The following is a 25,079-nucleotide window of genomic DNA, read 5'->3' on the forward strand; positions in this document are numbered from 1 at the left end:
AATTTAAAGATTGAACCTTTCTTAACAAGAAAGTAACAAACTTGAAATTTTTGAATCAATTACATTAATTGTTAGTAAAGTTTTTGAAAATCATAAAATAAAGTTAAGAAAAAGATTTTGAACATCAATTTTTTTAAAATTTTTGAAAATAATAAAAAAATGAAAAAATTTGATTTTTGAAAAAGATTTTGAAAAGATAAGATTTTTTAAAAATGAAATCTTGACTTGACTAACAAGAAACAACTTATTTTAAAAATTTTTGACTAAGTCAACCCAAATATTTTGAATTTTATGAGTAAATTAAGGAAAAGATATTTTTTATTTTTGAATTTTTAATGAGGAGAGAGAAAAACACAAATATGACCCAAAACATGAAAATTTTGGATCAAAACCAATGATGCATGCAAGAACAACTTATCAAGAACAACTTGAAGATCATGAAGAACACCATGCATGAATTTTTCGAAAAAATGCATAAATTTTAAAAACATGCAATTGACACCAAACTTAAAAATTGACTCAAGACTCAAACAAGAAACACAAAATATTTTTTGATTTTATGATTTTTTTATAACTTTTTTGGATTTTTTTCGAAAATAAATTTTGGAAAAACAAAAATAAATAAAAAAATTTTGAAAGATTTTTGAAAACATTTTGAAAAGAAAATTACCTAATCTGAGCAACAAGATGAACCGTCAGTTGTCCAAACTCGAACAATCCCCAGCAACGGCGCCAAAAACTTGGTGCACGAAATTGTGATCATCAACAATGGCACCAATAGACTTGAAGCTCTCAAACGTGAATCACACTTTGTCACAACGTCACACAACTAACCAGCAAGTGCACTGGGTCGTCCAAGTAATACCTTACGTGAGTAAGAATCGATCCCATGGAGATTGTTGGTATGAAGCAAGCTATGGTCATCTTGTAAATCTCAGTCAGGCGGATTCAAATGGTTATAATGGTTTTCGAAAATAAAGATAAATAAAGTATAAAATAAAGATAGAGATACTTATGTAAATCATTGGTGGGAATTTTAGATAAGTGTATGGAGATGCCTTGTCCCTTCTGAATCTCTGCTTTTCTACTGCCTTCCATCAATCATTCTTACTCCTTTCTATGGCAAGCTGTATGTTGAGTTTCACCTTTTTCAATGGCTACCTCCCGTTCTCTCAGTGAAAATGGTCCAAATGCTCTGTCACAGCACGACTAATCATCTGTCGGTTCTCGATCATGTCGGAATAGGATCCATTGATCCTTTTGCGTCTGTCACTACGCCCAACACTCACGAGTTTGAAGCTCGTCACAGTCATTCAATCCTTGAATCCTACTCGAAATACCACAGACAAGGTTTAGACTTTCTGGATTCTCAAAAATGCTGCCAATGGATTCTAGCTTATACCACGAAGACTCTAATCTTTCGGATTGGAGGCTAAGATATACATGCTCGTTCTAAGGTAGAACGGAAGTGGTTGTCAGTCACGCATTCATAGGTGAGAATGATGATGAGTGTCACGGATCATCACATTCATCATGTTGAAGTACAACGAATATCTTAGAATAAGAATAAGTTGAATTGAATAGAAGAATAATAGTAATTGCATTAATACTCGAGGAACAGCAGAGCTCCACACCTTAATCTATGGTGTGTAGAAACTCCACCAACTCCACCGTTGAAAATACATAAGTGATAGTGGTCCAGGCATGGCCGAGAGGCCAGCCTCCAAAACGTGATCAATAGTCTCCTAAGATGAACAATAGATTAAAACTGAAACCAAAGATAAGACAGGACCAGATGTGGTCAAAAGACGACTAGTACAATAGTAAAAAGTTCTATTTATACTAAACTAGCTACTAGGGTTTACAGAAATAAGTCTGATTTGTGCTTGGGCTGAGCTTGAGCTTTACACGTGCAGAGGCTTCTCTTGGAGTTAAACGCCAAGTAGTAACGTGTTTTTGGCGTTTAACTCTGGTTTGTGACGTGTTTCTGGCGTTTTACTCCAGAATGCAGTATGGAACTGGTGTTGAACACCAGTTTGCATCGTCTAAGCTCGAACAAAGTATGGACTATCATAAATTGCTGGAAAGCCCTGGATGTCTACTTTCCAACGCAGTTAAGAGCATGCCATTTGGAGTTTTCTAGCTCCAGAAAATTCATTTAGAGTGCAGGGAGGTCAGAATCCAACAGCATCAGCAGTCCTTTTTCAGCCTTCTATCAGATTTTTGCCCAGGTCCCTCAATTTCAGCCAGAAAATACTTGAAATCACAGAAAAATACACAAACTCATAGTAAAGTCCAGAAATGTGAATTTTACATAAAAACTAATAAAAACATCCCTAAAAGTAGCTAGATCCTACTAAAAGCTACCTAAAAACAATGCCAAAAAACGTATAAATTATCCGCTCATCAGAGAAGAAGATACTATTTTCGAAAATTAAGGGGAGAAGATTTAGTTAGGAGGTTTTGAAAGAGAAGAGAGAGAAAGTAAGATATTATTTTCAAAAATTAAGAAAAGAAGAGTTAGTTATGAGGTTTTGAAAAAGAAGAGAGAGAAGATAAGATGTTAATTAAGAAGATATTTGATTTTTAAAATAAGATAGAAGATGAGATAAGAAAAGATTTAATATTAAAATTTAAAATATAAGAAAAGATAAGATGAGAATTAAAAAGATTTGAAAAAAAATATGATTTTAAAATTGGATGTTAGAAAAGATAAGATAAGAAATTAAAAAGATTTGAAAAATATTTTAAGAAAAGATAAGATTTTGAAATTTGATTTTGAAAAAGATTTCATTTTAAAGTTTGAAATTTGAAAAAGATAAGATTTTTAATTTTGAAATTTGAAATTTGAAAAAGATAAGATAAATTTTGAATTTTGAAAAAGATAAGATAAGATTTTTGAAAAAGATATGATTTTTATTTTTGAAAAGGTTTGATTTTTGAAAACTTGACAACTAAGATATGATAAGATAAAAATTTTGAAATTAAAATCTGAATTTTATGGTTAATTTTCGAAAATTAAGTGAAAAAAATAAAAATAGAAAAGATTTTTTTATTTTTGAAATTAATGAGGAAAGAGAAAAACACACAGAAGACACAAAACTTAAAATTTTTAGATCTAGTGCACCAAATTTTCGAAAATTTTGAGGAAAAACACAATGGGACACCAAACTTAAAAATTTGACACAAGAATTAATCAAAGAAAATATTTTTGAAAGATTTTTAGAAAGAAGGACTCAAAGGAAGAATAATTACCAAGAACATAAGCACAATGCTCTAACCAATTGAACACAAAAAATAAAAATATTTTTGAAAATTTTTTTAAAATTTTCAAAAAAAAATAGAGAATAAGAGAATAAAAGATAAAAGACTCAAAGACTCAAAGAACACAAATTAAACAAAGAAAAGAAAAATAATTTTGAAAGAGTTTTAATGATTTTCAAAAATTAAGAAAAAGAAAATAAAAATAAAAGACTCAAAAAAACACAAACTTGAACAAAAAAAGAAAAATAATTTTTTTTTGAAAAAGTTTTTAAGTTTTTCGAAAAATAGAGAAAAAGAAAATCAAAATCAAAGATTTAAAAAAATAAAAATTACCTGATCTAGGGAGTAAGACAATTCGTCAATTTGTCCAAACTCAACAATCCCCAGCAATGGCACTAAAAACTTGGTAGCACGAATCCCCACACATTTCGTACTGTTATACCAGCAAGTGCACTGGGTAGCCCAAGTAATACCTGAGCAAGTCAAGGTCGATCCCACGGAGATTGCGGTTTGAAGCAAGTTATGGTTGTCTTACAGGTCTTAGTCAGGCAAATCAGAAGGTTGTTGGTTGTGAAAGGAATACCGAATTGTAATAAATGATAGGAATAGGGTTGAGGATCGGAGTTGCGTTGTCTTTCTGAATTAACTCTAGTACTACTGTCTTCTCTGTGAATGATCTCTTCAATGGCAGGCTGTAAGTGATTGGCGCCTTTATTGAAAGGTCGCCAATACTCCTCCGGATCTGAACCACGGGGTTAGTGTGGATCCATCTGTGCTTGAGGGTGAAGCGCGTACAGTCCATTCTCCTTAATGATCATACTTAAAACGCCACAGACAAGGTCGGATCTTCCGGATCAGAGAATGATGCATCATAAGGTTCTAGCCTCTACCACAAAGACCCTAATCTCCCCGAAATCGGCTGAACTTGTGTCCTGAGAAGTCCCCAACAAAGTCGTGGATTAGCCGTCTAAGAGATGTATGATTCAAGCTAGTGGTGTGTGCTTTCACTGAAGTATTCACACGAACCCAAGTAGACGTGGGTGTTTGTCAGGCACGTTCATCTTAATGTGATGAACAGAGCTAATTTGTCAAATCATCCTTTTCACCATGATGAAGTACGAATATACATATTAGAATTAATCAAACACGGATCAGAGAAGAAATAGTAATACTTTTATTAATTTATAGGACTCAGCCAGGCTCCTCCCCTCAACCTAGGAGGTTTAGAAAATCATGCTGAAGTAAAACACAAAGTAATTGAAGAAGGTCAAAGAGGGTCTAAATTACATAAATCTAATCTGATGCCTTAAATACTAAACAAATGACTAGTAAGGGTAAAACAATCTTTTTAGTGCTAAAATCCACTTTTGGGGCTCACTTGGTGAGTGTTTGGACAGAGCTTTGATGAGATCCACGTGCTATGAAGTCTCTTGGGCGTGGAATGCCAGCTAGGAGATCCTCATTGGGTGTTTGGACGCTGGTCTCTGCTTTTGGGCGCTGGACGCTTGGAAGGGGGCAGGAAGCTAGCGTTGGACACCAGTTTTGGGCCTTCTAATCCGAAGCAAAGTATGAAGTATTATATATTTCTGGAAAGCTCTAGAAGTCAGATTTTTATAGCCGTTGAGAGCGATCCATAGTGACTTCTGTAGCTCCAGAAAAGTTCTTCCGAATCAAAGGAGGTCAGATCCGGACAGCATCTGCAGTGCTTTCTCTGTCTCTGAATCAGACTTCTGCTCCAACTCCTCAATTTCAGCCAGAAAATACCTGAAATTGTACAAAACACAAAAACTCAATTTCGTGTGCGTGCGTGCGTGCGTGCATGCGTGCGTGTGTGTGTCGCTTTACTCCTATCCTATCCGATTTACGTTTACTGCTTATCTTAGTGATGCGCTTTTTTGTTTAACGCTTTTGTTTAACTTTTCTTCGAAAGGCTTCTAGATATAAATTCTTTTCAACTATATATATATATATATATATATATATATATATATATATATATACTTTTAGAGATTGTAGCGTCTCGCCACTTCTGTTTTATATCCTAGGTGTAAAGTTCTGTGTGATAAGGTGTTACAATCTTTTACTAATAGTAGACTATCAAAAATTGAATATCAAAACTTGTTACAAGTACAATTACTACAGGAACAAGTAAATTTTTTTCTAATCGTCAAGGGGTCAATTACCACTCAATTTTACTACTAAGGTAAGATAAGGATATATATTATACTTAAATTTATGGACTTATATGGTAAATGTATAGACCGATTTTGGTGTTATTGTTGCTAAAATATTTTATTATTAATAGATAATGAATTTGTATAATTATATTTTTTAGCAGAAAATTAGAAAGCCTTGTTCTCCGCCTATAGACCTTATTTTTGGTTAGGACCAATTCTATATTGAAGCTAGAGATGTCTATTAGGACTCCACCAAATTTGGTATGATATAATGAAAGTAGAATTAATTATACATGATTGAAGCTTGACTGTCAAATTGATTCTTAAAACTGATTTTTCTCATGTTGGCTAGGATTTTAATTTGGGTGACTAATACCGTTAATATCATCTTATGCTAGATTTTGTCAAAGTCATGATGAAAAAAGCTTTAGATAGTTTGTTAAGATTCCACTCTAATTTTTTTTAATATTTTCATTTCTAAGTTATAGATTTTAAATTACTAGTGCAGACAAAACTATTTTGTTCTGATAGTCATGAAACTCAACAAAATGGATCATCCAAGACTTAAAGGAATTTTATGATTGAGATTATTATTAGCTTTACATACATGATAGAATTTCGTTATTATGTTGATTGAATTTATGGAGTTAATATTCAATTTAGTTCCAAACTTGTACGTGAATTTCAATTTAATCTCTGAAGTTTTAATTGTATTTTTTAGTTTCCAAATTTTGTAAACGTGACTCACATTAGTCCTTGGGACGATTTTCGGCACAAAAGCGATAATAAAACACTGACATGGACAACCAAATATTATGCTGGAACTTGTAAAACGACGTCGTTATGGTTTTGTCACTTAAATAGTCCAAAAATGATGCCAGATCACTTATTTCTGGAGAAAAAAGTTTTAATAAATACCACTTATAATTTTTGGGTAAAGTATTAAATTGGTCTCCTATGTTTAGGCGTAATCTTGTTTTAGTCTTTAAGGTTTAAAGTATCCTATTTGAATCTAAAAAAGTTTTATTTAACTTCAATGTAGTCCCACCGTGAGATCAAAATTAAATAATTAACGAAATGTCCTACATAACAGCAGTATAAGAACAAGGTTGATAATTTGGAGAACAAACTCTAGAGGCACAAAATCAACCGAGGATGCATAAATACATTAATTTATCATTCTCCTTACAATTTAAATGAAATATTTTCTATAGAACTAAAGAGAATGACAAATAAATGTATTGATGCATCTACAGTTGATTTTGTTCCTCTGGAGTTTGTACTTGTTCTCTAAATTATCGACCTTGTTCTTGTACTGCTGTCATGTAGGACATTTCGTTAATTATTTAATTTTGACCTCATGGTGGGACTACATTGAAGCTAAATGAAACTTTTTTAGATTCAAATATGACGCTTTAAACCTTAAGGATCAAAACAGGATTATGTCCAAACATAGGGGACCAGTTTAGTACTTTATCTATAATTTTTTTTAAACTATTGGAGTGCCAAAATAAAAACAATGTCGTTTTACAGAATTCAACATAGCATTCGGCCATCCACATCAGCATTCCGTTAACATTTGTATGTAAAAAATTAGCCTAGGGACTAACCTGAGTCACATTTACAAAGTTTTGGGAGGCAATTAAAATTTTAAAGACTAAATTAAAATTCGCATACAAGTTGGGAGACCAAATTGAGTATTATCTCGAATTTATATATATATATATATATATATATATATATATATATATATATATATATATTATCTTTTGAAACACAATGTTGGTATTTTTTGTAGATTTCTACTTTTGAGAAGAAAATATTTGATATTGTAGTATTTGTTCCATATAAATTATTATTTATAATGGAAATATTTTTTGTACAATTAATAAAAAAATCTAATGCTGAAAAGATTGTAACAATTTTGACCTACCACAAGCGTTTAAAAACGATAAACTTGATGTTGGAGGGATTGTGACGATTTAAAACAGTCACTAGATCTAAAAAAGTGGTCACTAGAATTAATAACTTAGTGACGATTTTAAACTATTGCTAAATATATTGTGATAGCTTAAAACAGTCACGAAATATAAAAAAATTATCGCAAGATTTAGTAATTTAGTGACACTGTATAACATAAAAAAAACACACTAGCAGGTGTTACAAATTAGTAATACTTTTATCAACGGTGGTCTAAAATCGTTGTTATATCACATAGCAATGCCCGAATTGGTGATACTTTTTTAACCGTCATGAAAAGATTTAGTGATGATTTAAACCCTTGCTAAGTAGTAAAAAAAAAAGTTGCAGAATACTGTTTTAATGTAGTGAAAAAATACCATTCTGTGATTGATTTCTTTTTACTATAACAAAAAATGGGATTTTTAGACAAATAATATAAGAAAATTTGTTCAACATAATTATAATAGAATCATGGAATATCATATTTTTTATTTTACTTGTGTAAACAATTTGCAATTTACTGATGTGGATGAAAAATCAATCAAAAGAAATGAGATCGAAAGAGATAAAAAAAAAAATTATGTACGTTTGGCTTTTGACTTTAGAACTAATGATCTTTCTATTAATTTTATTATTAGAACCGTAACATTTACTGTCATTTTTTTTTTAAGTTTATTCCTGTCAAAGGTCCAAAGAAAAAGAGATCAACGAAGAGTGATTTCAGTTAAAATAAAATGACCGAGGAAAAAGGAACCAATAACGACACAACGAGAGATTCCTGTTAAAAAAGTAGTCAATGAAAATAGCTTACATCGGTTGAATGATATTGCTCCAATCTCTTCCTGTTAAAAAAGTAATCAATAACCCTTTTTTAATCTCTTCCAAATCTCTTATTTTTCCTAATTGATTTCTTTTTCGTTATATTTTAATTCGATTTTTTTACACAAATAAAATAAAGATGTACTATGTTGGATGATTCTATTAGGATTATTTTGAACTAATTATTTTTATATTATTTGTGTAAAAATTCCGTATTTTACTACTAATGAAAAAAAAATCAATAAGAAGATATATAGTTTTTGTCATTCTTTTCCATCATTGTTCTTTCTCTATGTTTCCTTTGAATTCAAGAAGCTAGGTTTAATAAAAATTTATTGAGACTATACTTCTAGTAAAGTGTGGTTTCAAACCAAACTTTTGTTCGTAAATCGTGATTCTAAACCACCGTGTATTTTGTAATTTACTGTTTGAAACCATTTTACATACACTTGAAATATAATACGAAACGAAAATAACCAACTTTATTTTAAGAGAATTTTATAATATTATATGTATTTTTTAGAAAAAAAAAAGTTTTAACTTAACATTCAAGATGGAAAAAAAATTTGTGATTTTTTTTTTTAAAAGTTTCTAATTATTTACATTATATAAAATAAATTTTACTGAATTTATAAAAAGAAAAATTCTAGACCTGAGTACCTGACGCCATAATAGTGACGTATTTTATTTTTATATCAACTACTAACCACGTTTAGCCTGGTAATTTGGTGATGACCCATGTGGCTAATTGAACCATGCGAATGTTTCTCTTTTCCGTTTTTCTGGTTCTCTACAGACAATAGTAAATACTAGGTGTACACCGTTGACCGTTACACGCAAAGGCCGTTTGATCAGAAAAATAAATATAATTTAAAAAATTAAAAAATAAACGACTCCACTGGGGATCGAACCCAGAATCTCTGGTTCCGTAGACCAGCGCCTTATCCATTGGGCCATGGAGTCTTTTACGGTTGCGATTTTCCAACTTTAATAACTGTAATATAATTAGAATATACTATTTAGCCTATGATATCGATTCACTTTACGCCCTCATTTGTCTTGTTTGATTGTTCCTGATTTTAACGATTTTATCCTATTCCATTCCTTTAATAAAGAATCGAATTTTCGTACGGCACTCTGATATCCAAGATTTACACAACATATTGGATGTATATGTACCTATCAATTAAATAGCTGGCAAATATTTCAACCAAAATACCACGTTAATTTTTTTAATTTAATACCCACTTTTACTAGAGACGAAGAGTTTATTTTGTATGCACTAATATTGTAAAATATTTTATTAAGTTGTTATATATGATTATTCAAATAATCAATATAAAAAATAATTATTTTTTATTATTAATATAGTGTTACGTAATTGAATATACATTTAAAATTATTTTAAATTAATAGTGTATTAAAATTAAATTCAGAAAAATAAAGAAGAATTGCACGTTAAGACAACTATTACGTGTATTTTCTTCTCAATTGTTATATGTACATAATAAATCAATCAACAAATCAACTATCCGTATAAAATATATGTTAAGATATAAAATACATATTAAAAATAAATTAAATAACATATGTATTTATACATAAGTACATAATAATTTGGTAATTGATTTTTGATGCACATTTTTTTTATTTTATGGGTACATAACTATTATACCTCCTAGAGGCTTAAACACTTTTCTATTGCTTTTAAATGAATTATTTTTACAATTTTTTATAATTAGCTAAAAATTGCATGTCAATATTCTAAAAGTACGATTGAAAAATGTTCTACTAATTTAATAATATACAAGTAAATATTTAAATAAATTTCTTTCATACTTTTATTTTATCTCAATTAAACAACCAACCAAATTTTATTACCAAAAATTGACTATTTAAAGAGGTCTTAGAAAGAGAATATTAAATTCCCAACAGTTTTCTTTCTGTACTCACAAAATTTCCTTTTTATCGCTAGAACTCAAATTCTTAATCAAGTTTTTTTGCCAGAAACCCTTAATCAAGTTCGATTAAAGGATTAGTGTAGATGTTTAAGCCCAGTAATCTCTACAAAGTAAATTCATACAATGGCATAGTGCATCTAATACATTCATTCCTACAAGGGAAGACACATGTACATTATCTTTTTGGCACACATTTCACATTTCTAAAACTTTGCCAAATGCTACTCTTCAAAATCAGCAAACATCGAATTTTTTAAGAAAAACTATTTGATTCGTACTCCGGCAGTCTGGCGTCCGTGGCCGTTCAGAGAAATTCATCCTCTGACGACTTTAATTTTCCTTCCCTGCAGTCTTCCCTAAACTCGAACAATCACCGATAGCAAGCAAACATCACTTTTATTTCTCCCTTTTTTGTTCTTTTTATCACCTTTCATTATTCCACTCCTCCCTTCCTTCCTATAGAACCCAGACCTCACACTCTTCTTACCTTTGCTGTCACCTCCTTCGTTGTCACTCCATTGGAAAGTGGGTAGTGGTTTTCAGGATTAGAATTTAGGACGAGCAAATTTACAAATCCATTATTTATTATTTTTAAATGAAATGATAAAATCTAATGAATGGTAAAAATGGGAGGAGAAAAAAAAAAAAAACTGGAACAAGTGAAGCCAGTTGAAGTGTCTAGATATACAACAGGCAAAAGCACACACAAGCATGGAACGAACAAATCAAGGCATAGAAAGGGGAAGGGATATTGGAAAAAAATGTGAAATAAAAATAAAAAAAATAAAAAATCACTACATTAACTTCAGTGGGGCAAATGTTGGAATCCGTTCACGATCTAAACAATTAAGGCTATACTGATACAAATTTCTATACTTTCCCTCAATGAATGGTTAGAGCTGAAAAAATTGATGTAATGGAGCTCTGACCAGTTCCAAAAGAAAATTTGTAAAATAACCCTCGAAAAAAAAGAAAATTCTCTGGTATATAACATTTATTGCAGAGTATAGTCTATTCTAGTAGAAAATGTTGATTTCCTTTTCCGCCATCTCATAGACATGATCCTTTGCATCAGATAAAGCACTCTGTGATGTGTATTATTATAGTCAGATCCATGAAAAACATAAATAAAGAAGAAAAAGTAGACAACAAAAGCAAATTCAAAATCAGAAGACAAATTTACCTGCCCAAATTTTGTAAGGAAGTTATTCGCAATGTTTATGGATGTAACATTGACATCCTCATTTGACTTCAGAGCTTGAGCAATAGCAAAAGCGCCATCATCCTTTAATCAGATCAATATATGAAATTAGAGATGCTATGGCTTCTGCATGAACTAAAGAATATAGAAGACCAGAGCAATTCATACCCTTATTTCATTAAATCCCAAGTCTAGAGAGGTTAAAGCTTCATTAACCACTTTCAAGCTGCGAGCCAGGCAGAGTGCACCCTGCAATAGTCAATTCATAAAAAGCAGCCTAAGATAACCAACGCAAAAATAATAGGAAAGAAGGGGGAATTGATTCAAGGTACTGTTTACAAACATCATCTCTTAGTCCATTTGCTCGCAGGTCCAGAGTTTCAATTGTAGTATTATATTTTAAAGCATCTGCAATGGATTCTGCTCCCTTTGCTCCTATCTGGAAAGGCATCTTATTAGAAATATAAGTCACTACAAAAAGTTTACATTAGTTCAAGGTGAAAAAGGTTACCTGGCACCAACCAAGCTTAAGTGTTTTTACGTTTCCATGAAACTTCAGAACCTCAGCCAAAGCATTGGCTCCATCTGGCCCAATGGGATTATAACTAAGTTCTAACTATGAACGAGACATAAAATGTTTGTCAGAACAAACAACTGAAGACAAAAAATAGAACCAGGACATGAAGCTGTCGAGGCTTACAGTGGTAATAACTGAATTATCTTTCAAAACTTTAGCAATAGAAGTCACTCCAACAGCATGAATGTTGTTTCCACCCTGTAAATATTAAATCAGCCAAGTCATGTCCCAAGAAATTATGTTCCCTCATTCTTTTGGGTTGCTAAACCCATGCCAGAGGGAGGAATGATGCGGGATAAAGATATATAAATTAACTGGTATAAGTATTCTTACCAGATCTATTGTCGTTATGGAACGGTTTTCCTTCAAAGCATCTGCAATTTTTTCCGCGCCCTGACGATTTAACCCATTCAATATAATGAGTAGTTGAGGACACATATTGGCCTCTAAATATGTAACTTTAGAAGACTTATTAATTCTACTGCAGTTAATTGTTTCAGTTATTACATAGGGAAAAACAAAAGTTCAGAGTGGAAGTCACTCTAAAAAGAGTCCCCCACCCCACCTTTCCTTTTGTTGTGTTAATGTTTTGCAGCTCATGCATTTGAAAGATGACGAGAATCTTTACTTTTGACAGTTTATATGGTAATTCACAGTCAGCAGTAATAGATGATTTTAAGATGCTATGATATCACATATCATATACTATTGCATCTTAACAATTCTATTAGTTGCAAGACTTGGACTATGTTAAACAGTTTTCACAAGATTGGTGATGATCAAAGTATCAAACACTGGGAATAGGTGGACAATTGAGATAATACCTCATCACCAATGTCATTCATGTAAAGGTTCAACCATAGAATGCTCTTGCTCTTCCTGATATACTCAGCAACATGGACCGCACCTTTAGCTGTTATTGAGTTGTTTCCAATGTCCAGAATTGCAAGTTTCCCTGAAAAACAAATAACCTGTCAACTGCTTGTAAAGTGTTACCATGGAATTATTCAAGTAAGAAGGACACAGTTAATATTTAGAAATCATCACAACAGATAGTTTGACCTTTATAGATAGATAATCCTGTCATCAAAGAACGGACTCCTTCATCACCAATAGAATTTCCATGCAGATGAAGCTCCTGCCCAAAACATTTGGAGTAAATCATGCCTATGTAATGCATGAGATAGTCAAATATTTTTTTGTTGTAAAAAGAGAATATATAAAGAAGCAAGAAACATAAACACTCCACATTTTATTGGTAAGACTTACAATTGGTGCTCTCTTAAGAAATTCAGAATATGATTATGTACAGAAGATGTATATTTTGGAATTGAAAAACACAAATGGACCTAATTGCAAATGTGGGCATTACATTTGGTCAAAAATAAAATAATAGTACCCTTAAAGACTTGTTGCCCTCAAGTGCTTTAGCCAATGCATTAGCCCCCAAAGCGCCACCATAATTGCCACTTTAAAAAGTAATAATGTCAGAAAATTTTCAAAATAAAAGGGAATAGAACTTACTTTTTTATTTTTATTTTTTCTGTGTGAGTATGGGAATATTACAAAATCAAAGGATTTTCTTGCAGAAAACATAATGTAAAAATTTTTACTTACTTGAGATGGATATTGCGTAAGCTGTTATTTTCAAGAAGTGCTCCAGCCAAACTTGAAAATCCCTACCTCCATTTTCATTAAACAAATTACATTAAGATTTTGGGCACTGGCTCTACAGTCTTAAGTACAAGCTTATGCATATTACATACAGAATATTCAATCATATTGTTGTTAAGTTCGATAACCCGCAAACTAGAATTCTTCTTCAACATTTCTGCAATAGCTTTTGCCCCCTGCATAACACAAGACGCAATCTCAGAGAAATGTAGCAAACATTCAATGAATCATAGTTATCAATTCGTACCTCATCACCCAAGTCAGTACTGTTTAGCTGGAGCTTCTCAATGCCAGAGTTATCCACCAGTATGTCACATAAGCACTGCAAACAAGGATATGGCACAACATTAATACCTAATGTATGACAACAATCAAGAATACTTGCTAACATTTTTTTCCCCTCTTTTATTTTCTTGTTTTCTTGGCATAAGAGAGGAAGAGTGGATAATAAATATATCTAAAAAATATCTCTAATAATAAGTCTCGGAATATCACCATCATGGTTAGTTAAGCAAGCCATAAGATTCTTGATATTCAGTTCAAGATGCTTAACCGTAGAAGGAAAAAATATATGAAAATATTCTAGATTTCTAGCAAATAAAGTAGCAATAAAAGCGCATAGTGTCATAGACTATACATGTCAAGCTTCAAAAAATCTAGTATTTCACTTGAGTAGAGCAACAAGTCAACTAACCATAAAAAAGACAAGACAGGTTCGAATAAAAATAGCTATGCTATATTGAAAAGTGAATTGATCCATTAAAGAATCAAGCTCCAAAAACAATTTTGGCTATATTTTTCGGATAATACCCAATACCATATTTAATTGCAAAAGCATAACGAAACCAAAGAAGATGCTATGCTTATATGCTAAACGTGACTTAATCTGCAATGCAATGAAACAATAGGAGAAAATAATTGAGGTTACAATACAAAATTGCAACTGTTTTAAGTTCTTTTTTAAGGACAAGGTGCTTGATGTTCTCTAGAATGAATTAAACTAAGACATAGTTTAGATGATACCCCTACATGTCTCTCTCCTTTCAAATTATCTGAGTTTATAAATAGTGTCGCGTGTTGAAAGCTTACTTACAAATTTTTTAATTAGCATAGTTTATAGTAAAGGAAAGAAAAAGCAAACAAACTGAGAACTGCATTTTCATCGAAGAGCAACCTGTTTCATAATTAGTCCATGTCAAAGTAGTACCAACAAGTATCAAGATAACATAATAAAAAATCAGACTACTGGTACTAACCTTAACTCCTTCATCTCCAACAGGGTTTCCTGAAAGATCAAGAATCTTCAATGCAATGTTTGATTGAAGAACACCATCAAAAGCTTTCAACCCAGCTGCAGTTATTCCATTTGCTGCAAAACTCACTTCCTCCACAATCTATATAGAAAGTATGTCTAAGGACGTGCAGAGCAATAGCAAAAAAGTCTATCTTTGTGAAATATACATGAAAAATCAAGAATGAACCTAAATCTGACTTCCATCAAGAGAACATGATATAAGCAGGACAGGACTTGCAAAATTATCATGAAAAATACAGGTTTTCATAAAATATTCTATTTTATCAACAGAAAACTTAAACATAAAAACTTACAAGTGATACTTATAGTCAAGCATTTTCCATTACAATTTACAACTACATAGTTGCTGCCAATATCTATGTATCTACATCATCATCATCATCAACTACAATAACATTAACACATGCCACCCTTATTTAATGAGGAAAAAGCATATTACTTTATCAATCTTAAGTGACATCTATGTTTGGTTCTCAAAGATAGCAATTAATAATTAATTCAGCTATTAGTAAATTTATTATACCATGTAAACAACTACTCTAACAATACATGTGGACAGCTGCACACTATTGTAAGTATTTGTAAGTACAATTGAAATTTGCAAGCATACAGTGAGCAAAAATTACCCAGCAATATAAGAAAGCAATGATATAAAGAAGGATAACTGTACCTGGTTGTATGCCAAGCTCTCAGCAAGAAAGAATAACCCTTCATCGCCGAAGTTCCGTCCTATCAAATTAAACATATGATCATTGAATTTTGGCTTTAATTTACTTAGTTCTTTCAAGTTTCAATAGTACCCTTGCTTTAAAATAGTAGCGTCAAGTGCCTTGAGTGTATTAAAATTGAGATTGGACAATGGCCTAGTTGTAACGACCGAGAAAAAAACGTGCGATAATTGAAACTTCTTTCTGTTACAAGAGCCTAACAGACTATAGTCAGAAGTTACAATAAAAGAGAGATAATTTCTATGAATGTGTTGATTAGAGGAAATAAGAGGAAGAACTCGTATTATTTCATTTCATCTAGAAGGGGTATATATACAAATATCTATCAACTACTATCATCAACAGTAAGTTACTAACTACCAACTACTTGCTGACTATCAACATTCCGTCTCAAGCTTGAGTATATAGATCATATGTACCAAGCTTGTTACATAAATAACTTATTATGGGACCTCTTGCCTAAGTTGAGAGATATTAGTCAATTGGTCAAGTGGTGACATAACTGTTGTTTATTACAAGTTATATTGTCATTGTCACTGCCCGTAATAACAATATAATTAGCGTACACAATTAGATATTTACATCCTCGAGGAGTGTGGCGATAGTAAGCAGAGTGATCTTTTTGCTTTGAATCATGCCAAATTGCTTAACTATAATGGAAAATCTTCCAAACCAAACTCAAAGATTCTTAAGTCTATAAATTGATTTCCGAAGGCGAGAAACTAGGCTAGAAGACCCCCAAGTAACAAACTCAGGTGGTTGCTTCATGAATCACGAAGAAAAGCATTTGATATCTAATCGATATAGTGGCCAATGACAAATTGTGGCGATTGTGAGGAAAAGACAAACAAAGGCCATCTTGGCCACAGGAGAAAATGTGTCACCATGAGGCCAAATCCTTTGGCAACTAAGTGAGCTTTGAGAATATTCACGATATAAACCCACCAACAACCAACCACAGATTCCATGTATGAAAAAGAGGTGAGTTCCCAAGTATCATTCTCCTAAAGCATAGACATTTCATCAAGCATGGCTTCTCTCCACCCGGGACGAGATAGGGCTTCACCCAGATTTTTAGGAAGAGACACAAGACAAAGATGACGCACAAGTATAGTATCCTGGAGAGATACAGTGATAACTCAAAGCAACATAATATGTAGAAGAATTTCAGGCCAAACATATACATTTTCAAATGCCAATAAGGAGTTCAAACTCAGTAGGCTGGATCAAAATTGATAAAGGAGTCGACATCGAAGGTGAGTTTGGAATAGCCTATGTGAAATATCTGTGTGGTTTGGGCACAGGTGCAGCAGGACGGGCATGAGTCCAACGATGATAGATTTGAATGTAAGGTGGATGAGTGGGAGACAGGTGTTGGGCTACGAGGAAGAGGATTATGATGTTTTGTAGCCATGGGTAAAATAGGGGATCATAATCAAAGAATGTTACTCTAAATATCCTAAAAAAAACCTTTGGAGACCTAGCATACCCAAGAAAAACACATCTGAGGGACCTAGTGGAAAGTTTGTCAAGTTCTAGGGTAAGATTGTTGGACAAAACAAGTAGAGCCAAAGATATGGGGAGGAAGACAATGCATGGGAGTGTGAGGAAAACAAACCAAGTGTGAGGACTTATGACTTAAAACTGAAGAGGGCATGTGATTAATGAAATAGCATGCAGAGAGGAAAGCATCTCCTCAAAAAATGAGAAGGAACATGATAATGAAGAAAAAGAGTCCTAGTGGTCTAAATTATATGACAATTTTTTCCTTCAGCCAACCTATTTTGTTGAGGGGTATGAGCACATAATGTTTGATGAAAGACACCATGAGACGCCATAAAATTTTGAAATTGATAAGATATGTATTCTTTAGCATTGTCACTATGCAATGTATGTATTGGAACACCAAATTGAGTTTGCATTTCTTTACAGAACTTAGTAAAGGTGGAAAACAACTCAAACCAATTTTTATTAAAATAATCAAGTACTATGGGAATAATTATCAATAAAAGTCAAAATGCTTGAATACTGAAGTGGACACGATCTGACTAGGACCCCAAATATCTGATGGACCAAAGCAAAAGGCGACAATGCACGTTTATTGTCACTTAGAAAATAACTACTGTTATGTTTCCCAAGTTGACACAACTCACATGATAGACTAGATAAGCTAGAGTGGCTAGGGTGTCTTAAGATTGGAGAGGCTGGGATGGCCTAACTAAGCATGGATTATGAGAGGGTTAGTGGTGGAGTGGTTGTAAACACGAGGCAAAGAAAGAATGTAAAGGCCATTGGAATCATATCCGACGCCAATCATTCGACTCGAACCGTTCCAAAAAAATCAACATGATAAATGGAGATAGCTGATCATTCCAGGAAATCATTTTAATCATCAATGTTAGCCAATCCCCCCCCCCCCCCCCCCCAAACACTTTCCTTCCCCTTATTTTGGGAAAAACCCCAAGTTTGAGGTTGTGACTTGTGAGGTAAGAGCAGAAAACATCAATGGATGTTGATACATTGGTAGTTCAACTGAATGTTTAGCAGAAACCCAAAGTAATGAAGATCAAACCACATTAAGGAACGAAATAGTGGGGGAACCAAGAATTAAATCATACTCAGGAGGTAATTCATACAATGCCATGGGCATAAAGAACGTTCTTCGTTATTCTAAATCTTTGTCTAGGGAAGTGGCAGGAGGCGATAACTCATTGAAATCATGGAGAGTACCATGCATCTTTCCTAGGTATGCAAACATAGGACCATCAATCTAACAAGGGGAACCAATGCTCATCATCTTTTGACAAACCCCATACAAACGACTTGTATCATTAGTGCAAAGTGCATTTGGCTGCGTCCAAACAGCTTCACAAGTGACGTGTGCACGAAAAATCTGTTTAATAGAAGAATGAATGGTATTCTTGATAATCCTACAAAGTTGGGCATCATTATTAATCCACTTGGCACAATCAGTGGCAACAATTTCTTCGGTCTTTTCGGTGAGATGTTCTACATAATCCTAGCCAATTAAGTACAACTCGATATCCATGGCCCAAGAATCATAACTACTTCATCAAGTTTGTCCATGGCAAGAGGTACCAGCGTAGGTAGCAGTAGAAATAGTAGTAGCCATGGAGACAAGAAATATATCAGCAACACAGGAGGAACATGCCCAGGGGCAAAAACGGAAAGTCACAAATAGCAAAACAGCAACACTGTTGACAGGGTTGGGCATCCCAGGACAAGTCAAGGATGATGATGTGATTTTTTGTCAGATTGGCCAACAGAGTAAACTGTTCTAATAGAAGCTGGAAGGGGTTGTTTGGGCTGCTGGAGATAGAGGAACAAGGCAGGGGATGCTCCAGTGGCCGGAAAGATATACGGTTCTGGAAGTTTTTCAAAAGAGGTCCGTGGATCCTCTCATGGTGCACAATGAATTTTCTCTCTAGGCTCTAGATACCATGTTAATGTAGAGGAAGTAAGAGAAAGAACTCGTGTTATTTCATTTCATCTAAAAGGGATATATGTACAGATATCTATCAACTACTATCATAAATACTAAGTTACAAACTACTAACTACATACTGACTTTCAACAGAATGCTTAGTTTCTATACAACTAGTTACTATGTATGCATGGTTTCAATGTAGTTAATATCTCATTTCAACAAACCTAATTCAATCCTTCAAGTTAGCCCAAAGCAGAAGCATGATCTGATGCTCACATCAATAGAGGGAACTTGAACCATATATCAACCCACTGTGGGATTCAATGCACTCTCTCACGTAAAATGCATGACATTTGAAATACAATGTTATTGACACAGTACATCTGCAGGAGATAGGCTATAATAGTATGTCATGCAACAAAAATTTCCAATAGCTTTAGCTTTTAGGGATTGAAAAAGGCTCAACTCCAACCTCAGTTACAATAGAGTCAACAACAATAAAGCTTGAAATCTCTCATCTCATGTTAGAAGTTCTTAAAACGTGTTAAATGTTTTATTTAGAAATCTATTCACAAGTTTGGAGCTTAGGACAGGTTTAGAAAATAAATTCCATGTTACCGATACCTGAAAAACTAATCGAATCCATTTTGTTTAGATAATTACTCAATTATCTTATTTAAAATATGTAAAACAGCCAAGTAATGAAGAGTATGATTGTCAATCAAATAATAAAAAAATTAAAGTAAAGTTTAAGAGAATTAGTGGATATCTAAATAGCGTAAAAAATGGATTTCAAAACCAGATTAATTCCTGAAACTGAAGCTCCAAATCCACTAGATTAGTGTGTGAAAATTAGGATATTCATAAAACTTTCAACTGAACTTAATTGTTTTTAATTTTTAATTTTTTGGGTCAAAATGCACCAATGAAGATTTTGGTTTGAGCAATGAATAATGACTATTCTTTCTTATGTCAACACACCCAACATACCTGACATATCAATACTTGGAAATGACCTCAGTTCTCGAGCAAACTCATTCAGCTTCTGCTTAGATTGCCTTTCAATCTTTGCACCTAGCTGGGATAACAAATTGGTGCCAGCAGCAATAGACCATTTCACTCCTTGTGAAGCAGATTGGCCTTCGACAGTTGATGACTCCAATCGCTTTGGAGTTGGATAAAGAATCTTCTCCACTACTTTCCAAACAACTGTAAGCTGGAAACAAATTAGTATCACCAATATGAAATTTAACAAATAATGCATGCTTGCAATCACAACCAGTAGACAAAAAAGTAAAGAAACATATTAATATCAACAAAACACCGCTCATTACTAAGAAGCTCAAAAACATTCCCTGTGGGGGATATCATGTAGCAGAGCTAAAATGAGGATTTTGTTCCTTTTTTTTTGGTGTGGTAGGGGATAAAGAATTAAAATTGCAGGCAAGATTATCAGATGTATAAAAACAATAAGGAAAGTCAAAGCCTCCATAAGAAGGCACAACATGCTACCCTACAGATACTGCATTAAATACATAATTAAATACCATCTGATACTAAAACAATGCATCATACAATTTTGTTCATCAGATTATTTTTTTAAACCTTTTCGTCAATATGAGTAAAATAATATAAGAAATTGATAAATGTTATTCTTCTTTGGTACCTTCCATGAGTCTATGACATTTTTCTGAAAAAAAAAATTATGTTTTCCACCTTTTCTGTTCACTCATGAATCAAACACAACTAAGCATTGCCCCCACTACTTAAGGTCCGCTATATACACAACTATTTGGGACGGAGGTAGTATATGTTTCGGAAATGTTATGAAATAAGCAAAGTACTTTTTGACATATACGTTACCCTTACCCTTACCCTTTCCTTTACCTTACCCTATGATTCTTTCGTCTTTCTTTTTTTCCTCCAAAAACAAATGTCAATTCCATAGGTTGTAAGGACAATGTGTCATATAATTGTAGAAGCAACAATATGAACTCACCAAGACTCACCAAATTACAATAGAAAGAAAAAATGCACCCAAAAATAAATAAAAAATAAAAACTACAACAACAAAGGAATAAATGGAAACTATGTAAGGGATACCAAAAGAGATGGCGAAAATCAATCCAAATGGAGCAACAAAGTCAGCAACTCGTTTCAGAGGGGCAATTGGCGCCGCGGTGGCCTGAGACCGGCGGTAGACTCTGCGAGAACCGGTGGAACGAGCCGGAGTTCCTTCAACGCTGGAAGAGGCCTTAACGACGAAGCATCCAAACCGCGCTCTGGAGGCTGCACGCGTTCTCCAAATCGGAAGCAGTGTGAGCTTGCCCAAACCGGCTGCAGTCAGCGGCAGCGATTGCAGTCGGCGGTGGCGGTAGCAACGAACCTGCATATAGAAAGAGCGAAAGGCGTTAGGGTTTTGTAGAATATGAGGGAGAAGAAACGATAAGTTATGGTAGTTAGAGAGTTAGTTATTACTTGAGGGTGAGAGTAGAGAGAGAGAGTGGAAGTGAAGGCCATAAGTAGGAGGATTATGAGAAATGAAGAAGCATAGATTCGACGCAGTGATTATTGATTTCACCGGAGAGGCTTTGCTTGGTGGAAGTGGAAGTGAGAGAGCTGAAAAGTGCAGAGAAAAAAAAGGAAGAGTGGGAAGAAGGTAGCTTGGTTGCTAGTATTAGTAAGACTATCAGTTATCAGTGTCGTCGTTCTCTCCAATTTCCATTATCAACTACGGCTATACTAGTAAGTAGTAAGTGAGATTGAAAAGCGTTGGTGGTTTGGGCTTTATGGGGCAATTCGGCCTGACTCGAGTCCAAGATAAGTGGGCTCAACCAGATCTATTTTCATGGTTTATGAAAATTGGCCCAGGCATCCATTTAGCCTCATGAGGGGCAGTTACGTCCGGGGAGGACACTCCAGATCACATACTCCAGATGATGCTGCAGGAAGAAACAACAATTAGATACTCAAAGAGGGGAAGAAAGTAAGGGTAGAAGTAGAGGGACAAGAATATACAGGCAATCAAGACTCAACCCTCACACCAAGAGAAGAGGAATGGATGGTAGAGACCGAAGAGATAGAGTGAAGGGGGGAACAAAAGAGGTCATTCAGCGATATGGTGAGAAAGGGTAGAATCCAAGTAGAAACTGACAAGAAAGAACGTAGCAGGCAAACCACAATAGAGATGGAGACCACGGAAGGAGGGGTAGCTCCCGTCCTTAGGCGGATTCCCAGACCATTTCTCAGGAGATGGTCTTAGCCGGAGGTGGGGGTCCTGCTTTGCCTGGCCTGAGGAGCAGATGGTCGTGGTTTCAGCCACTGAAGTGAGTCGGAAGCGGAGGAGGTCAGTGGATAGTAACAGTGGTGAGAACTTGGAGGAGGAGGGACCGGTCCTGTCGGTAATGGATCGGAGTTTTGATGCTCTAGCCTTTATTGATTAGTACCTCCTCCTTAGTACCGAGGAGTACTTTTACGACTGTGACGTTACTGGTCAAGCGAGGTCGGCGTATCGGGCTCTTCTTTGCATTTCTATTAACGTTCGCAAAGCGGAGCTGTTGTTGGCTCAGGTGGGTCTCCTCGATAGCAAGCTTCACCAATCTCAGGCGAAGGTTGGGAAGCTGAAGGGAGAGTTGGAGGTGGCGGAGGCGGTTTGGCTAAAGGCAGCGAAGGATGCCGAGAATGTTGGTGCCGAGCTTCTCTGTCTTTTCGAAGTTTAAACTTCTCTCCTCACTCAACTTGTTTGTGATCGTACACTACAACATTTTGGGTCTATGGCCACGATTTTTTTTTTCACGGTAAAAAATCGTGACCATAAACCCTCTATGGTCACAGCTTTTAAGGGTGACAAAAAAAGCTATGGTCACAGTTTTTTTGGAAAGGGTGACCATAGAGTACCTATAGTCACGGTTTTTTAAAAAAAGATGGCCTAAAAGGGTCTATGGTCACGGTTTTGAGGGGTGGCCTAAAGGGGTCTATGGTCACGATTTTTTATAGTGACCAAAAAGGGTCTATTGTCACGGTTTTTCAAAAAAGGTGGCCTAAAAGAGTCTATAGTCACGGTTTTGGGGTGGCCTAAAAGGATCTATGGTCACGGTTTTGGAGGTGACCTAAAGGGGTCTATGGTCACGGTTTTTCACAGTGACCAAAAAGGGGCTATGGTCACGGTTTTTCAAAAAAGGGTGACATAAAAGGGTCTATGGTCACGGTTTTGGAGGATGACCTAAAGGGGGTCTATGGTCACGGTTTTGGGGGTGGCCTAAAAGGGTCTATGGTCACGGTTTTGGGGGTAGCCTAAAGAAGTCTATGGTCACGGTTTTTTACAGTGACCAAAAAGGGTCTATGGTCATGTTTTTTCGGAAGAGTGACCTAAAAGAGTCTATGGTCACGGTTTTGGAGGGTGACCTAAAGGGGTTTATGGTCACAGTTTTGAGGGGTGGCCTAAAAGGGTCTATGGTCACGGTTTTAGGGGGTGACCTAAAGGGGTCTATGGTCACGGTTTTTTACAGTGAGCAAAAAGAGTCTATGGTCACGGTTTTTCAGAAGGGTGACCTAAAAGGGTTTATGTTCACGGTTTTGGAAGGTGACTTAAAGGGGTCTATAGTCACGGTTTTGAAGTGTGACCTAAAAGGATCTATGGTCACAGTTTTAAGGGTTGACCTAAAGGGGTCTATGGTCACGATTTTTTACAGTGACAAAAAAGAGTCTATAGTCACGGTTTTTCAGAAAGGTGACCTAAAAGGGTTTATGGTCACGGTTTTGGGGGGTGACCTAAAAGGGTCTATTGTCACGATTTTAGGGGTGACCTAAAACAGTCTATGGTCACGGTTTTATGAAAGGATGACCTAAAAAGGTTTATGGTCACAGTTTTGGAAAGTGACCTAAAAGTATCTATGATCACGGTTTTAAGAGGTTGTCCAACGAATCATAAGCTTCTCTGTGTCGTTCGTCGGACGTCGTGGGTCACCGTGCTCATCTCTTATCGCTCGCCATGTCCTCGTTGCTCAAAAAATTGTCTTTACTAAAAAGTAAATAAATCAAAGTTCTGAGATTTTGAATTTTAAATTAATTTAAATTTATATAATTTTCAATTACAATTAGATATTTTTGTTTATTTGAAATTAATAAGTTAGATTTTTACTTAATTAAAATTTAAAATTTTAATAATTAAAAATAAAAAAATTATATATAATTTAAATTAAATAATTAAAATTTTTAATTAATTTTATAAATAAAAAAATTATTTAATTACCTCAACTTTTAAATTAAAATACTTATTTAAAAAATTAATTAATAAATTAATTAAATAAAATGATACTTTTAAAATAATTTTATTGAGATAGAATTTAATTTTTAATAACTACTCTATTCCCTAATGTTTATTAAAGTTACTCAAATCCTTATTCTCAAATTAAAACCCAAAAATCCTAATCCTAACTCCTCTTGCTGCCTTTCAGCCGCCACCCCTCACCCTCACCCCTCACCCCTCACTCACGCATACGCACACTCCCTCTTCACACAACACACACGGGCAACTTTTTCCCTCACCCACACCGAGAGAGAAGAGAAGAACAGAGGAGGGAGAAGCTGCCCAGTCGCGGTCGCCGTCCATGGAGCTGTGAGTAGCGCCGCTGTTGTCACACGCCAGAAGAGAGGAAGAGAGATCGGGAAGAGAGAGAAGGACATGGGGAGAAGGAAGCACGCGACAGAGAAGGGGGCACTGCTTGCGCCGCTACACCTCGTCGTCGTCCGCTGTTGGGGCTGCTGCGGGGTGTGCCGTCGCCGTCGAACTTGGTGGAGGAGAGAGGAACGCCATGGCCAGAGAGGAGAAGGAGTGTTCTGCGAGGAGAAGGAGGCGCTGCCCGCACCGTCGTTCATACCTGTCATTTCTCGAGCTCGTCGTCGCTACGTCTTCAAGGAAAGGGTCTCTTTGGAAGAACTTTCTTCCGCCATT

General features: G+C 34.6%; 1 protein-coding gene and 1 non-coding gene across 2 annotated transcripts; both read right to left on the minus strand.

Moving 5' to 3' along the window:
- Positions 1-9,112: 9,112 nt before the first annotated feature.
- On the minus strand, positions 9,113-9,185 carry TRNAR-ACG (transfer RNA arginine (anticodon ACG)). Its single transcript has one exon. It is a non-coding gene; the product is annotated as a tRNA-Arg (tRNA).
- Positions 9,186-10,958: 1,773 nt separating this feature from the next.
- LOC130982650 (uncharacterized) lies at positions 10,959-22,040 on the minus strand. The gene is made up of 18 exons (XM_057906696.1): positions 21,605-22,040; positions 21,230-21,512; positions 20,117-20,335; positions 15,621-15,679; positions 14,892-15,029; positions 13,883-13,957; positions 13,728-13,811; positions 13,579-13,640; positions 13,361-13,430; positions 13,024-13,099; positions 12,786-12,916; positions 12,295-12,354; positions 12,085-12,159; positions 11,896-12,000; positions 11,728-11,823; positions 11,553-11,633; positions 11,367-11,468; positions 10,959-11,268 (listed from the first exon to the last, which is right to left on the minus strand). Exons 1-18 carry the CDS (start codon positions 21,644-21,646, stop codon positions 11,200-11,202), a joined length of 1,827 nt encoding a protein of 608 aa, XP_057762679.1. The 5' UTR covers positions 21,647-22,040; the 3' UTR covers positions 10,959-11,199.
- Between the last annotated feature and the right edge of the window lie 3,039 nt (positions 22,041-25,079).

The sequence above is a fragment of the Arachis stenosperma genome, chromosome 5 (assembly GCF_014773155.1).
Source record: "Arachis stenosperma cultivar V10309 chromosome 5, arast.V10309.gnm1.PFL2, whole genome shotgun sequence".
Classification (NCBI taxonomy): domain Eukaryota; kingdom Viridiplantae; phylum Streptophyta; class Magnoliopsida; order Fabales; family Fabaceae; genus Arachis; species Arachis stenosperma.